This window comes from Gobius niger (genome assembly GCF_951799975.1).
Source record: "Gobius niger genome assembly, chromosome: 4".
NCBI lineage: Eukaryota > Metazoa > Chordata > Actinopteri > Gobiiformes > Gobiidae > Gobius > Gobius niger.
Window position 1 is genome coordinate 15,369,998 of NC_136855.1, and position 17,846 is coordinate 15,387,843.

The following is a 17,846-nucleotide window of genomic DNA, read 5'->3' on the forward strand; positions in this document are numbered from 1 at the left end:
ACATAATGTTTCAATTTGAAAACTGCATGTAAAAGTTTTGAAAGTGAACCGAGATGAGTGTGAGCATGCATATATAGATATACCTAAAATGGTTCAACTGTTATGCGATGGTTCCGCTCAGCCTCACTGGAATAAAAGCTCCCAGCTCAAAGATTATTCTATTACAAAAACATACAATACCAGGTTTATCTGTGCTATTATGATGAAAAAACTAGGACATAAAAAGTCCAACTTTCTTCATTACCGTAAAACTATAGGCACAAACAAATAACATAATGTGTTGCATTAAAAATTTTAAATAGTAGTGGTTTGAGAAAGCTTAAAAAGTAAAGTTATAAGGGAAAAGTGGAGTCCAACTTGTGGGCGAACTGAAGCAGGTGCATGAAGATAAAGAACCCCCTGATGCAAAAGAATCCTCCTCAACTTCAGCCTGAACCTGAAGGTCACTTTTAATACAATATCAAAAACCAATTTCCACTTGTTTGTCACCACCATTTATCAAATCCCTTTAATACAATTGCATTCGGTAGCCTTGTTGGTCTGAAGTCTGGTATGGGTGGCCTCCTCTGTAAATGAGAGTGTGGGAGTTGGAATAGCTTAAGTGTCCCAGGGTCAGCCAAGGCATCATAGGGCAATACTTCGAGCCTCCACGCGCACCGTATTACCTTCACCACGAGAGATCTACAGAGGAGGTATACGGGTCTGACTGAACCAGAGGAGAGTGCAACAACCAGATAGTAAATGGAGTTGAGGGCAAGAGACGTTCTCTACAGTATTAGAGAGACAAAAAGTATAAAGCCTAAAAACAACTGAAGATTATTTTTCTCTCAAAACTAGAGAAAAGGTAGGTGTTTAATATTTCTCCACTAAATGAAAATGAGTGACAAGTGAGTGAAGTAAAGTATATCTCCAATAAAAGAAAACATATACATAGTGACTATTTTGTGCTCCACACCAAAAATGTGCACAATAAGCAAATTTTTTGCTGTTAATAAAAAAAAAAGTGATATAACGTAAATAAGTGCTTTATTTGTCATGGTACAAGCGTACAACAAAATTGTGTTCAGGTGCTAGTCCTGAGTCGCTGCTACTGAGCCGTGCCAACACTGATCAGCATGTTTTTGGAGGTAGAGGAAACCGTAGCACCCAGAGTGACTTCGGTGCAGCGCCTCCTGGATTTGTCCCCGTTTCAGAGCATAGTGACCTGCACTGGTCATCTCTCCTCCTCCACCTCCTGTGCAGCTCCCTCCACTCGACAACAGTCTTTCACCATCTTCTGGAAAGGGCTTAGCAGTTCATCTGTTTAATTCTCCAGTGAACGATCATTAGAAGGAACGTGTATCTTAGCTGTCAGTCTCGCCCGGATACCTCCTCATTTGTCCCTTCCTTGTTTCCGGTAGCGCCTCTTGTGGCACCTCCACTGTGCTGTATGTGTGGGTGTACAATTGAGTGCTACATGCTGTCTCAGAAGAAGAAATGTGTAGGTGTCAAATGGGTTTAGCCGTTTTCTTCAGGACCATTATGGACTCTTTGCAGTAAAAATTCCACCGAACCTCACAAAAACGTTCAAAAGTATCCAGTAAAACAACATGGAGCACAGAAACCACAAATGCAGTTCACAGAAAAAAGGCAAAAAATCCTATCGTACCAAGAGGGGGACGTTGCTGCCTCTTTAGGATTGCTATCGGCTCTTGTCATCCAGGATTTTTTCATCATAGTAGAGAGATTTTAAATTTCTTCAACTGGACTGGTTTGCAATATCCGCATCACAAGAACCCACAATACATCGCAGCATCACTAAAGTCTTCATCTAACTGAGATCAACACTCAGCCAAAAACAAACAATGCATTGAACTTATTAAAGTGTAAAACTTCAGTTTCAGTTAAACATTTACAAACTTGGTTCAATTTTAGTCTTGTTTTGGTCCTGATGTAATCTTTCTTTAAGCACTCTTTTGACGTAATTTCCTGAAAAACTAGTTACTTACAGAACAATTTGTGTTTAAGCAGAACGCAACATATCGTATTGAAATAGTTCACTGAAATATCGCAATATTGCACAGCCGGATCACATATCGCAAGTTACTTCAGTATCGTTCATCCCTAAATAACACAACAAAATGTATAAGTGCTGTGTAACTGGAAAACAAAAAGTGTCGACAAGTATGGATACTTGGTATTGCAGCCAAAAGTATTGCGATGCAATATTTTTTCCCAGCCCTATTAGATACATACTTGTACTATAAAGGTTAAGGGAAATCTGTCCTCTGTATTTGACCGATCCTTCAATGCCGCTAGGGCAACCCTAAGGAGCAGTGGGCAACGAAAGTGCCGCACCTGGGGACCCATCTCCAGATGTGGAGCCAGGCTGATGGTCAGTATCACCTATCTAGTCAAAGGTCAACTATATATATATATATATATATATATATATATATATATATATATATATATAATATAACTATATATACATAACTATATATATATAGTTATATATATATATATATATAACTATATATATATATAACACTATATATATATATAACTATAACTATAACTATAACTATAACTATAACTATAAATATATATATATATATATATATATATATATATATATATATATATATATATATAGTTGACCTTTGACTAGATAAGAAACATGAAACTACTGAGATTGTTATACTTTGTGCCAAGTTCATTGGGTTACGCTCGCAAAAACAGGTAACAGAGGCTTATCTAAATAGTTTTAACTTGTAGGGAAAATAAGTGAATAATCAGTGAATAATAATAAATATATCTAATAATAATAATAATAATAATAATAATAATAATAATAATATACACTACCACTGACAAGACCACAGGAAAAGAACAGAAAGCTCTCAAGATTCATCGTGCACAACATGATGCAAGACCCCAGTCATCTGAAGTCAGAGCAGGACCTTCACAGAATATAGCAGCATTTGCATTAAGTGTTTGTTTTTTTTAATACTTTTTACAGTCAGTAACTTGTACATAAAATGAATATGAATAAAGTATATTAAGTGACAAAGGTACAATATGCATAAAGAAAATTATGAAAAAACAGTGAATCGCTATGTTATTTTTGTTTCTTCCATGTAAAATTGCATTGCCACACAGTGAGACAGAAACATAATTCATAACAACTGCTACAATTATGTAACTTGTGCTGAATGGATACTGAAGCTATATACTTAGATTATTGCTTTCCCCAAATTGTTTACTCTGTGCATTATGTTACATATTTTTGTACTTTATATTTCTTCCTTTTCGAGATGGGAAAAACAGGAAAAGCACCAATGTTCTAGTAATAGACAGCAGCCAGTAAAGATGAAAGCTGAAAGTTTTGGTAGTGGTGGTCTTTACCTGACAGGGTTACTGGTGAGAGAGACGCGCAGTGAGTCCAAACAAGCAAACAGGCGCTCATCCATCACCCCCGATTTCAGCTCCGCTACAAACTCTTGAGGAGATATCTGATGGCTGCTTCTCAGACTGCCCTGTGACGAAAGAAAAGCAACGGAAATTGTTTTAGAGCATAGAGAAAAGTAGAAAAATAAAAAACAAAGCATATTTTTAAAGTTCAAGTGAGGGTAACGACAGAACTTCCTGAGATACTTTGAATCATGTTAAACAGTCAAATACTTAAATTTGCAAATTTAAGTATACTCATGCATGCTTTACTGCAAATTCAAATTGAAAACCCCTTCACACTTGCATATTCATATCACATGCCTTGTCCGAATTACTTATTTAACGAGATTCTGTAAAAGTTAGGAAAGCGAACACTAAGCCTTCAGGATTATGACATGTTTGTGGTCGCCTCATTTCTGGGCCTTGGAAAGACACCAAAAGGCTTACTTAAAGCCTAGGGTTAGAGATAAACCCGAATGCTTATTTTGTGTTCTCTTTAATTTGACACAATTTCAAGTCTCTTAATTAGTTCCCTCAACTTGGAATATTTACACCAATATGTCACATTTTCCAACGAACGTATTCTCAAAGGTCTCAGTTCAAAACAGATCAGAACTTGTATTACTGTTGTGGTTTTCTGCCATCTATTCGACACATATCTTAAAAAGCCAATCAATAGAACAGTTAACATGATATCCTCCCTTCCACAATATCATTTTTGCCTGTCCCGAGGCAAAAAATAATGCATATAAAACATAGATTAATCACATCTTAACTTTTATGGCATTTTTTGAGTTTGCTTGTCTGTTTTTGTTAATAGATGCATTTTCCTGCTTTGCACTAAACTATTGAGTTGGACACAAAATAACACAAACATTTAGTGCATAAAATAAAGTTTAAAGAGGGATATAATATTAATTTTCATACTTTGTGTTGAAATATCATGTCCCTAAACAAGTGTCCAGGTGTACTCCACATAAGGCCATTGCAGCTCAAGCATTCGCAGAGCACAAGTAGCTCCTGTATTTGCTCCACAGAGAGAGAAAAAAAAGAGCACTCAGCAATAGACAAAGTACTTGTTCTCTGTGTGGTATCATTGGGTCTCAATTGAGGCACTGTCATTAATATTTAAAAACAAAATATTCATCATAAATATTTATAATACAAGATGGCATCCTTAACAAGTAATGCATTAAGAAAGATATCCAGGGTTTAAGAATATCAACATGGGTGACTGAACAACAGTAGGCAGGACAGTTGCAGTGGAATATAAATGAATTAGGCCTATAAACTCAGCACTTACTGTATCTGTAGCACATATAAGACATTTTGGAACTCCACGGTGTGTGTTCAGCTCAAGGGTGGCGCGTACAGAGCTGCATGTAAGAGCCAGCTGCACTAATGCCAAGACGTCACATATCATTGGGTATGTTTTTGATTCATCAAAGGACTCAGAAATCTGCCTGTATCATTGCTGGCAGGAATAAATAATCCCCAACCCTTGCAGTCTGCCAAAACAATGGAAGTGTGCCCAGATTGTCACTCCCCTGACACGTCAAGCCCCGAACTGTAGTCATTTCAGTATTTGCTCTCAGGTGAATATGCTCTAGCATCTATTTGGGAGGGAAAATCTGTCAAACTTTCAGTCTCAAAGTCACTTTTATTTTTGTTATAGGCAATTTCATGTTCTATAAAATAAAAGAAATAAAAAATTAAAAGATGCTCAGAGAAGCAAAACATTTCTAATCATTGGGGCTTCCTGTTGAGCATTAAATTTAAGGAGAAAATGTAACAAGGCGATCAATGTTTTCCATTGTACCTGCTCATAATTACTATAATATGGAGGCAGATCAATATAGTACCTCTCTCAAGCTCACAAACAAAATGGTAAAATATCAATTTGCATTGCTCTAAGGATTGTCAGATGCATAAAGGCAGAATATTAGAGTGTTTTGTGCCCAGCCCTGTGCTTATAAGCCGCTTTACTATGTGCTGCTGGTTCAGGAGTGGGTCTTTTGTGCGCGGACATAAAAACAGGCTTGTACAACATGTTGTGAGCAACAAGGGGCAGAGCAGATGAACCTCTAATAGCATTACTGAGAGGTAAAAGGGTGATTTTGTGTCAAGCACACAACACAGGTCAGCGGTTTTCAACTCCAGGTAGAACAAAAATCAATGGCCTTCAGTTTGGCCAAGATTTTAGTTAAAAAAAATAGAGAGCAGACAATGTTTTAGGCTTGCCACTGGGTGCTTTGGCATAAAAACGTATTCACTATAAATATCTACCTAAAGAAGAGACCAAAGATGTTAACATTTAGCCTCTCCTCCTCTCCTCTATGGGGCCAAACAGGGATGAAGATAGAAGCGACCAAGCCCTTCCACGATTCCCCTATTTCAGGGGTGGCCAGCTAGTCAGAGACCAAGAGCCGAAATTATCAACCTTGATCCTGTGAAGAGCCACAAAGGCACTGACCATTCACAATCATGGGGCGGTAGTTTATTGTGATTAAATATAATGTGACCGTTATATTTAATCAATCAATCAGTCGTCAATAAACTACAAATTTATGCCTGTCCTTTTTCTCTTTTTTTTAATAATAGTTTTAGATGTAATGGTTTTACTCCTCACCAAGATTGAAATAAATGTATATTAAATAAATTGACATTTTGTGCTGTTGACTCTGACTGAGACAGAATTTGATGTTTTAAATTTTTTAATGTTGGAGTGTATGTGGGGCCCTGCCCACTGAGCCCCCCCACTGATTCGCCCCTGGCCTGTGCGCACAGCGCCTGCTGCTTGGTCCTGACTGGACTGTGCAGAGAACAAACTCTAGGCTGCACAAAGTTCATAAACTTTAATCAGGATCCTCTAGAGGATGTCTCTGTTTAATGCTGCATTTGCTACAGTTACAACATGTGAAAGAAAAGTCAATGACTGCGTATTTCCACGTTACGATGTCGCGCTTCACATCATATGCTAGATATAAACTCCGCTTTTTTTCCATTTCCTAATTTTGATCTTTTTCTGTGAATATGAGGCCAACTTTCATCAAATAAAGAGTAGGCTAATCAGAAACCTGAAAAGCACAGAAGCTGATCCCAGTGACACGATCTGCCTGACTGTTGCTGCTGCACAGGCATCTTTTACACGCCACCTTGAAAAAAAGAGATATACAGACTCTCATTCATGTCTGTAGTGATGGGAAAAAGAGTCTATGGCTGGATTTTTGGTCAAGATTCTTAAAGACTGTTTATGGGAAACATGTACCAATTCTTCTGCAAAGAGCCGCATTGTATTAAACATATCCAGTCATGCAAAGAACCGCACTCTGATTGGACAAGATCTGCATTTGGCTCGAGAGCCGGGTTTTCGCCACCCCTGCCCTATATGCCCTGTATGGTCATATGAGAGGTTACACAATCCAAGTAAAGTTACACAAAATCAATCATGTCGATTTTCTAGGCGGATAAAAAGGGGTACTATATTGCTAGGCGTAATAACACCTTAGGTGTACTTCACATCAGTGCAGTAATATCTTCACTCCCAAAGAATTCTGAAGATATTACTGCAGGGACGTCGAAGTGCTCCTAAGGTGTTATTACGCCTTACAATATAGTACCCCTTTTTATCCACTTAGAAAATCGACATGTGTAATTTTGTGTAACTGTACTTGGATGGTGTAACTACTCAAATAACCGTATCTAAATAGGGAAAACGTGCAGGAGCTTGGTCGCCCCTAAAGTCACTAAATTGGGACCATAGAATATGCTACGAGAGGCTAAATGCTAACAACATCTTTGGTCTTTTTGCGTGACTGAGCTTACGCACACAGACCATATATATAATATAATATAATACGATGGTTTAATAATGAAAACGTCAGTGGGTAGGCATTTAAAAGGAATATCACTCGACAACTCACAGTTTTTGCTGCTGTTGCCATGTACTGAATGACCATTTCCCTCTTTGTGTGAAGGTCCTTCTCTCTCAGTGGAGTCTTCTTTTCTTCATTCAGGTTCATGTCCTCCTGAAGAGAGAAAAAAAATCAGTTTATGAATATCACAAGCCTTCATTTATGTACAAAAAAAAAAACTACTTCTGCACTCAACTAATAATACAAAATTAAACTATATTTATAATACATCTGGTTTGTGCCTGAGGAAGTGACCATTTCCCCACATCAAAATATGCTGGCCAACTTATGTGGTTGAAAACGAAATTATGTATTCTACAACGGAAAATGTCTGGACAACTAGACCTCTAACAAAGAACTGTTATAATAAGTATAGTGTCTGACAGGGTTAAAGTCCCACTTAGCCATTCTGTATTATCGCTGGCTAAATGTATTTTCAGGGGGAAGAAAAATAAAGTACGTAAACTAAACCATGATGTAACTCCACACTGTACTGAGGCGTAGTACAGCCGGGGTCACAAAGAGAAAAGAGGCTGATGCAAACAGACAGTTGCGTCTTGCGTTTGTCTTTCAAATCTTCAACTGAATATTTGCAAAGCAAGCTAAGCTCCCTCTTGCTGCTTAAGCTTTTCACAGCCAGAGCCCTTCTCAGCGGAGCCCGAGAAAAGATACGATACTTCCCACTGTTAAAATGACTTTGAACACTGAAAATATTCACACCAGATTATCAGTCAGGCATTCAAAGTCTACTGAAGCGATGGCGTGTATGTGCTCTGTCATCTAAAATGCACAGGAAAATAACCCCAGACCTGTGAAATGCCCTTAAAATTGAGGGAAAACAGCAGGGGAAAGCCGGAAGAAAAATCCAGCAAACCAAAAAGTTTCTGTAATATTTGCAAAGGGTAAAAGTTCACTCATTCTTTATGGCATTGGGCAAATAAGCTATTGTGACGCAAAAAAACAGACATACCATCATTTTCTCAAACAGAGCCAGAATCTCTTTTTCAGTCGTGATTTTTGACGAAAGCTCCTCGAAGCGATTCAAGGAGGATGATGAAGCGATGGACCATTCACTGGAGCTGTGTTTGGAAGAGGGCAGAGGGGGGCGCTCTTTCTTGCTTCCTGGGATACGGATGCTCGCAAACCTGTCCAACTGTCAATAGAAAAACATAAAACAAATCAAGAATGGGCAAAAACAACAGTGCGTTTAAGAAAAGAATATCATGCAGATAGAAATGATGAAGGTTAGTGCAGTGGTTCTGAAACTTTTCATACCAATTACCACCTCATATAATATTTTACTTTACAAAACCCCCAGAGGGCTGTGAAAATTCGAAATAGACCTGAATGTACTAAATTATGTCTAAACTGGGCGTAAACTATGCCTGCAGCAGAAAAAAAAAAACTAATAGTCCAGTTCACTATGTAATTTCGCCGGATTTTTGTGGAGAGTATCAAAACCATACATTTTTAAAACTTTATTAAAGCTGAAAAATAATGTAATATATAATGAATAATATGAAATATAAATCTTTCATCTCCCCCGGTGTCTCTGGCCAGAAAACCACAATTGCAACGTCGCTGCCACCGGGTCGGAGCCACCAATACACAATAATGGAATCAAGAAGCTAACGGGCAAAGCTAACTCCTAGCGCCATTTAAACAGTATTTACAGCCAGGTTTGGGTGAGAAAAAAAAAATCTCCGTTATGTAATTGGATGTACAATATCCCTCTGACCCTTTGTCTTTTCTGTCAGCGTAGTATTTACTCTCACGGAGAATTAATGAGTAAAAAAAAAAACACAACATGCTACGACACCTGCAGTGCCGCTTATGGCCTCTAGGGGCATGAGTTGCTTAGTACTGCTTTAAATAAGCAATCAGAAAAACAATGTTTCCATTTGCTTGGATATGTAAAAAAATAATAATAAAAAGGCGCGATACTAGCGATAACATTTAAATGGGGAGCAAAAAAAAGTATGGCAGAAATTTACAACATTTGGGAGAACATTTAATTTGGTCGTTCCAATCAAAAAAGTCAATGAAAACCTTGTCATATTTTTCATGGAGTTACCGTTGCGATTACCAGAACTCCCCATTTACTCTACTGGAAAATGTTATAAATGCACAATTTTACCAAATGACAAGGGCTAATGATAACATTGCCCTTCTCATTGCTAATACCATAGGGTTTCTAAAAATATATAGTTTTCATACTTTCCAGGAAAATCCCACAACAATGGAAATCTAAACATAGTGAACTGGATTATAACCCAAGGTTAACCCATGAGTACATATGGCAGTTTGAGAACCACTGGGTTAGTTTGCCCTTTGGACCGTTATTGATAGGTTTAGAAGCTGATTTAGGTGTTCGGTAAAGGATATTTGAGTGACAACTGTTAAATTTGACAATTGTTAAATGACAGTCTTTCATAAGATTGCATTATGTAAACATGCATTTAACATAACACTGGTAAGAAATATGAAAGTTTGTTATACAGTATCGCAAAATTGTTTTGTTTGTGTTGTTAGTGACAATACACAAAGCCATGAAGGCATCGTTCTTACCACATCATCCGCCATCATCTTTTTAAATGGCAAATGCTAAAATGAGAAATAAAAAAAGTGTATGTCAGTGCATGTAGTAGGTCTGAAAACAATATATTTGAATGCATCCATGTGTCCTCAGTACAGTTCGTTACTCATCTTACGTGACAAACCAGCCGAGTTGTATTCTTGACTGAAATGGTGTCCTGTGATAGTGTTTTTTTTTCAGAACAACAAGTACGCTTGAGAACTATGAAAAACAAATCTTTGAAATGGCTTTTCTCTTTAATTTCAATTAGTGGTTGCAGCACTTTACTGTTACGGTAGACAAAGAAATATATATTGATCGATGAAGACCAATTTAAAACTTGAAAAACAAGCAGAGACATTTCTTCTGGCTGTAAAGAAAATTAACTTGAACTGATGATTATGGCCTCCACTACAAACTTCCCAATTAAAGTAAAATATCTTTCAAACAAGTGCTTCAAAAAGCCTGCCAGCAAATTAGGAAAGAGGAACTAGCTGCAGAAAGATGTGACTGGCATTTGGCTCATTGTTATCTGGGCACACCATAGAAAAAATCTTCTGCCAAACAACTTGCGTTTGGTGCTAGGGCTTTTCTTCCAGCAGGTTTTTTTTTTTTTTATGGGGGGGTTGCCATTTGCCAGAGACCGCTTGGGAAGTTGCCATCTGTAGTTCCTTATTAGTCAAAATGCAAAACGGATTAGATCTAATTGGTATTCCACCAAAAATGCCTTGAAAAATATCCCAAATTTTGAAAGTGATATATATAAAAGGAAAGGTTAATATCGTAGGAGTGACAGCAGGTCGGACAAAAACCAATTAGCGATTCAGGTCGATGTCTAATTAATTATTGTAGGGTTAATAATGTCAACCTGTCAAAAAAGCTAGCTTGCTAATTACTGAGATAGAATTAGCTGTGTTGTTCAGCCGGCCTGCATTAATGTCCCTTTAAACTTGGGTCCTGCCTGTGTCTTGTTTGCTTGTTTAAACTCTTTTTTTATTTATTTTTTCAAATGGCATAAACATAAGACTTCCAGAGTGCTCACCTGAACTCAACCTCATGCACAAAAACAATAGAAGCAATTACAAATGTGTCAAAGAACGCCAGGCTGTCAACACAAGAGCCAGTAAGGGTTGGAACTATTATGTTTGGGTTATTTTTTCTTGGGGGGGGGGGGGGGGGGGGTTCGTAGGTTTTTGAGCAGTGGGAGCCAGTGAATGTGTGAAGAGATGATAACAAGTATCATAATAATAAAAGAGTGGAGTATACAAGTATTCCCAAGCCAATGTGAAGCATTTTTATACAGATCTTGAGAATGTTACTTTGTGTAGCCTATTCAGCAAGTTGCAAGAAAGGTGTCTTCTTTCTTTCGATTTGTTTCCTTGCTTTAGAGCAGGGGTCTCCAACAGGCAGCCTGCGAGATGATTCATTCCGAACCCTGACTTGTAGAGGAGAAATTCCTGAGAATGTCAAATAAAAAAATTAAGTCTCTAGCCCATTCCTGTGCGGAGTTATGCATTTTTAAAGAAATAACCAGAATGCTCACTCCAGCCACTAGGGGGCAGCTTAAATACAAAAAGGAAATAATTCCACACATGTCCAGCAGAGGGCGCTGACATAAGAAGAGATCAGGATAAAAACAACACCTTATAGCCACGTGATAAATGGACAGTCTGGGCGGCTGTGGCTACAATAGCAGCTTACCACTACCAAGTTGTGAGTGAATGAATAATGACTACAGGCTTGTTACGTGCAATACAAGTGTAAGCCGAGGCTACAGTCCTGTCAGGCTCATTATAATTCATTAATTGAAAAAAGTTTCCTCAATAGTATATTTTCCCAATCAAAACATATGGAGCTTTTGTTTATGGACCCCGGCAATACACTCCCGATATATTTTGGCCCCCACGGAAATTTACTTGGAGACCCCTGCTTTAGAGTGTGCAACAAATAGGTTTTTACAAGAGATGCCCAAAGAATAAGCGGTCTTATTCACTTTGTCCTAACATCAGTAGAGTTGAAAAAAAAATTGCAAAACCAAAATGACCTATGTGGCAACAATACATCAGGCTTTGGACTACATGAGATTCACAATGACCTGAAAACACTCATTATCAACATTATTTATTTATTTTTAACTTTTTTTCTGATGCACAGCAGTGCACCTCATAGACATAAATGTTATAAATGATAATTCCATATCATATTTGGCCTAATATAAAATAGTTAAGATCAACCCAAATATCGGCAGAGCTCATTAGGCATTGGTATCTGGTATTTAAAAACAATTATTGGAGGCAACCATGGAAAAACACTTTAATAGATCACACATATAGTATGTGCAAAACCTTGACCTCCTCACACAGTAGTTTAGACTTCTACAAAGAGGTTCATGCGATTCATGAATTCAGTTCATTCAGATGTTTTCAAATGTTCCAGGACATGTTCAAGATGCACACCATAAACTGAATCCTGATTTTGAAGAACAGATCACATGTGTCGTATCATAATGTAATTTCTTGTAATGAAAATTTCTTGTCAGAAAGATATATTATATTTTTCCTACATCGGGCTGCTTTAGGCATAGCATTCGAGGGCTAGGTTTATTAGACACTTTGGTGGCTCAAGGGCTAAACTGAAACTATTTGACATATAGTATGGAATAATTCTATAGTGAATAAAAGTACGGAGCCTTTAGCTGCCATGAAACACGATACCTTGAAAACACTAAAGCTAAGAGCAACTTATATGTTGGATTGAAGAAGACGATCCAGTGAAGTGGGTTAGAGGAGCACAGATGATGTGTCAAAACTCAAACAGCTAAAATGTGAGCAATGGCCTGACAATATTCAATGATATGCTACGTAATATTTGTTCACCGATTTTGCACACAAGATTTCACTTAATTCCTAGGGTTATACGTTATCAGATTTTTGTCTGAATAATACAGGCTATCAGAGCTGTCCTTTTGCTGAAGTCAAGCCTCTTAAACAACATTTCTTATCTCTTCTTGTTGTAGACGTGATAGGCTTTGCAGCCGAAACACAATAATTAAAGGCTCACTGTGCAACTTAATTTGGGGGAGACTGGGGACACTTGCCTTTTCCGATCTAATATTAATTCAGTCCCTTCTCTCATTAGATACTTAAACGGCTGCAAGCAAAACATGTGTCTTTAATATACTATGGCTCATTATATCTTCCCAATTGGCACAGAGCAAAAATTTCCAATCCTTTAATGGACAAACTAGGAGACAAGCCCCGGACAACAGCAATTTGTAAGTGCCACTGAACTCATTTTACCTTCTGTTATCACCCTGTTCATTTAATTAAACTGTGATAACATCTTCTTCAATTAACTCTGACAAATAGCCCCACACACACTTGTCTAAAAGAAGAAAAAAATAGATAGATAGATAAGAAATAACAAACAGAGAAACGTGTTGTTTGCACTCAAGAAAAACATTCAAATGACAGCTGATGGTTGTATTGTATATAACCTCCACATGGCCATTTGTTTGACATCATTTGCCTCTGTCACATCAGACCTCTACTCTCCATGTCTCCAAGTATCCACTAGTAATTTAATGAGTCAAAGGAGTTAAGGTTTAAAACTGCTTATATATATGTAAGAGACAACTGTTTCTAGTTACCAGTAAGGATAATGCTTTATAGTGTTTAGTGTTTAGTCCAACCATAGCAGGTTTCTCGTTTTGTGGCTCTGTCTCTGCTTCTTATGAAAAACTTCAACTACAACTTCATATGGGGTTGTTGTTATTGTTATTTCACACTCCATCACACTGTAGCTTGGGTTATTATCCCAGATATTTTGCATTTATGCATCTATTGCAGTCGTGTGGCCATGGTTTCCTATTGAGCTGCTGCCTGATGTTTCCCCCTCCAACAGGTCGTAGCCAAGGGTCATGCGAGTTCAAAATTCCCAGATGTCTGAGGAAAGCAATTACACATGTGTTGTGATCTGACTGCATTGTTTTATAATAATTATGCATCTTGTTCACTGCACAATTAATAAGTAAGTGCATAGTAAATTTTATTTTTGCTTCACGAGAGATGGTAGATGTGGCCATGTTACTGCACTCACCTATGACCGACACCGTGTTTCCTGGCCATAATATTCAAATACAATTGAGTAACTCTAATCCTATGGACAGCGGAATCAGTGTATTTATTTTTGCTTGCATAAAACTTAGGTTAGGATGGACACTAGACTAAAGTGAACTCTTGGCGACGCAAGTGCTCCTGTTTCAGTCAACAAGTTTTTTTCTCTTCCTAATGTTAGTTAAAAAAAAGTGCTTTTTTGACATTTGAAAAGACTTCTCTGAAGTCTCTGATAGATTCATTGAGCTGGTATTATTATTAATGCAACCATAAAGCATTTTCAGGGCTTTAAATAACCTGCAGCTTTGGCTAATAGGCAGCCTGTCTCATCTTTCCCTTTGCTCTATATATAGGAGCCAAAGGCAGCGTCTCAAAAGGACATTAACACATTTCATTATGTTCATTACCATATCTAGTGTGTTTCTCTTCTTTTGATACTGCACTGCTCGGAAGGACAGACAGCACTGAGCGGAATGAAGCAGCATTAAAGCTTTTGAATCTAGCTTCAAACCGCGTTTGAAACCGTGGTATTGTAGTGCCCCCCTTAGGACAATCTGAATAAAGCCAGGAGAGGAAAGCAGGAGAAAAAAAAGTTATGGTCTAGTGCCACAGATCAAATCAAAATATTTCTTTGGGAGAGAGTCTTGAATTTGTTGTATTTCTTAAGCGAAAGAAGTGACTTTTCTCCAATATTATGTTTCTTAGAATAATGGAACACATAGCTAGTTTTGTACATAGTGATTTATTCTTAGCAGGATTAGAACTCCAGTACAATTTGACAAAAATTGACAAACTAGCTTTTTGTTGTTGGGTTTGTTTTTTTTACCTTTTCAGTTAACAACTTCAGTTCCCATTGCATATAGTACATTTGTGCCCTATAGTCAGAGTATAACACCTGCAATTTTATTTAAAAAAAAAGTGGCACACAGAGTCATCTATGTTTATGGCTGCCTATGGCTTTAAGTAAGAGGCTTGAAATGATTACATTCAAAACAGTCAAAACATGGTTTGTTGTCTTCAAACTGATTTTTTTATTTAGACAGGAGCACATTTTAATAGTTATTGAATTTTCTTTTCAAGACATTGACATGTTTTTTGTCCAACTAACAGATTTTATTACTTGGCTTTATTAGGTTTGCCAATTCAGTTTATTTGGTCATTAAATTATATTAGTGTTTGGATAATTTTAGCGCATCTGTTCTTTAATGGACCTCAGGGATCTAAAGGAGAGTCTACATCTTAGCGGTGTATTTATGTTACAGACAATTACCAGACAGGGAATCTCATTGTTGTCTAGTAGGTGGTGTGTGGATTAAGGTCTGAAGCGCTAAATTTAAGTATTTGGTTCACAAAGTCAGTCAGTGGACAATGGCCAGGGCTATGAAGAAAATGCAACTATGTAATGAATATGAATATTGCAGTTATATGTGGTGTCTACCAATATCAGTCCCTATAGGGAGGATCAGCGTTGTTGTTGATTTCCGCAATTTTCACCGGATGTTTTGGTGAATGGTGGGCAACCAGCTGATTTTTCCAAGAGCTGTTAATATGAATCACGGCTCTTTTACAGCGCAGATCTTTTTACAGAAGCTATGCTCGGTTTGTGAACCTATTTTGACCCACCATAGACCGGTCATTATCAATTTAATACATTTGTGCCGCTCAGCCTCGGACATGAGGTGTTCACCCCCTGGAGTAGACTGAACACTGGTTAGGTAGGGGCGAAAATACAGCAAATACTGCAAATTAAATGAGTGCAACCAATAGCACTTGTGTAATTCATGCACTAAAATGCCCGTTTTTGTATTTGTTTCCATCTTACTTTTCAATTTTACCACAGGCAAGTCATGCTTTTTACTCAGTGCATGTGATTCAGTGAAGTAGTCTTTGCATATGTTTCAGTGCGTTTTGGGGTGTCTGTATATCACTGTACGGAGCATTACAGTTATTTTCTAATACTCCTTCTGTCCCACCTGACGTACTGTCATAGTCTACCTGTTTCCCCCCCCCCCCCCAATCTCTGTGTAAATATATAGAAATAGGGAAATCATATGCAAGGGATGCTACTCACAAACTTTGGCTTGCGATCCCGTTCATCATAACAGGACGAAGTAGATCCATTCTTCTTTTGAGATTTTTCTCGTCCAGCGAATGAGTCGAACCGATGGCCATAGCTATCCATGATGCTTCACTGACAGAGGACACACATTAGCCACAATTTCCTGCAGAAATCAAACCGACCGCAAAATGACAATTGCACATTTGAATAAGTCACGATTAATCCTAGCTTCGTCAGCTGCCTGATATTTATACGACTAAATATGCTGCCATTTCCTGAACGGGAAGCATACCAGCGCCCCTTCTAACCTGCTGAGCCAACTAGCTAAAAAAAAGTACCATTGATAGCGCTGGCTTTACCCAACACTAATCCAATTAATATGCTGGCACGGCACGCAGACGTTTCCACTACACCCCCGAAGCACACTTAAGCATCCTGATTTGTTTGTCTAGTCATCCCCGCGGTGATGTGCTTATTCAGATATAATACTATGGCTGTTTTTGGTCCTTACCTGTCTCAGAAGTTTTCCGTGAAAAAACTTTGACAGACCCGCGCACCACGGCTGTCTCGTCTGAGGGTTTGATTGGGCCAATGGCGCGCGGCGACGCACAGACACTACACGCTGACTGGATGGATGTCTTTGTTTACTGTTAGTGCGGGTTTTGATTGGTCGACTGGACTGTCGCTCACGCTGCAGTTGCTTTCGATGTGTTTGATTCGATGTCCCGCGTATCCCCGAGGAGCGTTTGGTTGCTTTAGTTCCAGCTGTGAATCTTTGCGTTCACTTTCCATAATGTCCATAATAATAAACTTATAATAATAAAATAATAATAAATATATAATGATAAATAATAATTATTTATTAAACATAATAAATAATCCATAACTTCCCATAATAATAATAATAAAATATATATATATATATAAATTAAAAATTAAAAATTAAAAAATAAAAATTAAAAATTACATTAAAAAAAGAAAAAATAAATAAAAAAATAAATAAAAGAAAAATTAAAAAAAAAAAGAAAAAGAAAAAAAGAAAAAAAAAGTAAATAAATAATACAAAAAAATTAATGAAAAAAAAATTAAAAAAAAATAAAAAAATAAATAACAACTTTCCATAATGTTTCTTGGAATCAAATTAGAGATCTGGAGAGTTATAATTAAATCGGTGAAATAAACTTTTAGAAAATAATAAAGTGAATATAGTGAAATTGGCATTATTCTCTATTCATGTTTGTGTTTATTTTGTTTGTTAACTTGTGTTTTTTATAGTGGATTGTATATTTACACACTATTTTTTTTTTTTTTTTTTTTTAATTATTATTATTAAGCTAAACCTAATAAGATCCATGAGGCTTAAACAAGGAATGAAAGCAGTTGTAGCTTATGTAGTCTGTAGAGTAGTGGTTCCCAACCTTTTGTCTGGCGTACCACTTGAGTCGTTGGTTTATAGTCTGAGCACCCCCTACCATGAGGATCTTGCCAATGTTATTACAAAGTGACCAACGAAACTGAGATAATACAGTATTTAGCAGTGTGTTGTGTTCAAAATTAAGCTAAAATACTCTCAAAATCAAACCTTTTACTGAAAAAATAATTAAAACTAACTTTCCTTTGAAATTCACATTGAAATTCTACTCAGTTTCACCTTTTTTTAATACGAAATAATTCCAAGTACCCCCTGCTAAGTGCTCAAGTACCCCTTGGAGACCCCGTACACCTGATTGGGAAACAGTAGGGTACTAGGG

The 17,846-nt window shown here is 37.3% G+C and overlaps 1 protein-coding gene across 1 annotated transcript in view; it reads right to left on the reverse strand.

The window, feature by feature from the left end:
* The window catches only part of LOC306962511 (protein diaphanous homolog 3-like), a 168,888-nt gene extending 152,217 nt beyond the window's left edge, over positions 1-16,671 (reverse strand). Inside the window, exons 1-6 of the mRNA XM_079555660.1 lie at positions 16,607-16,671; positions 16,108-16,227; positions 9,915-9,950; positions 8,317-8,499; positions 7,356-7,460; positions 3,388-3,518 (exon numbers count right to left, since the gene is read on the reverse strand). Of these exons, the coding sequence (XP_079411786.1) occupies positions 3,388-3,518; positions 7,356-7,460; positions 8,317-8,499; positions 9,915-9,950; positions 16,108-16,218 (566 nt within the window). The 5' untranslated portion in view covers positions 16,219-16,227; positions 16,607-16,671. The remainder of the gene's footprint in view (positions 1-3,387; positions 3,519-7,355; positions 7,461-8,316; positions 8,500-9,914; positions 9,951-16,107; positions 16,228-16,606) is intronic.
* Between the last annotated feature and the right edge of the window lie 1,175 nt (positions 16,672-17,846).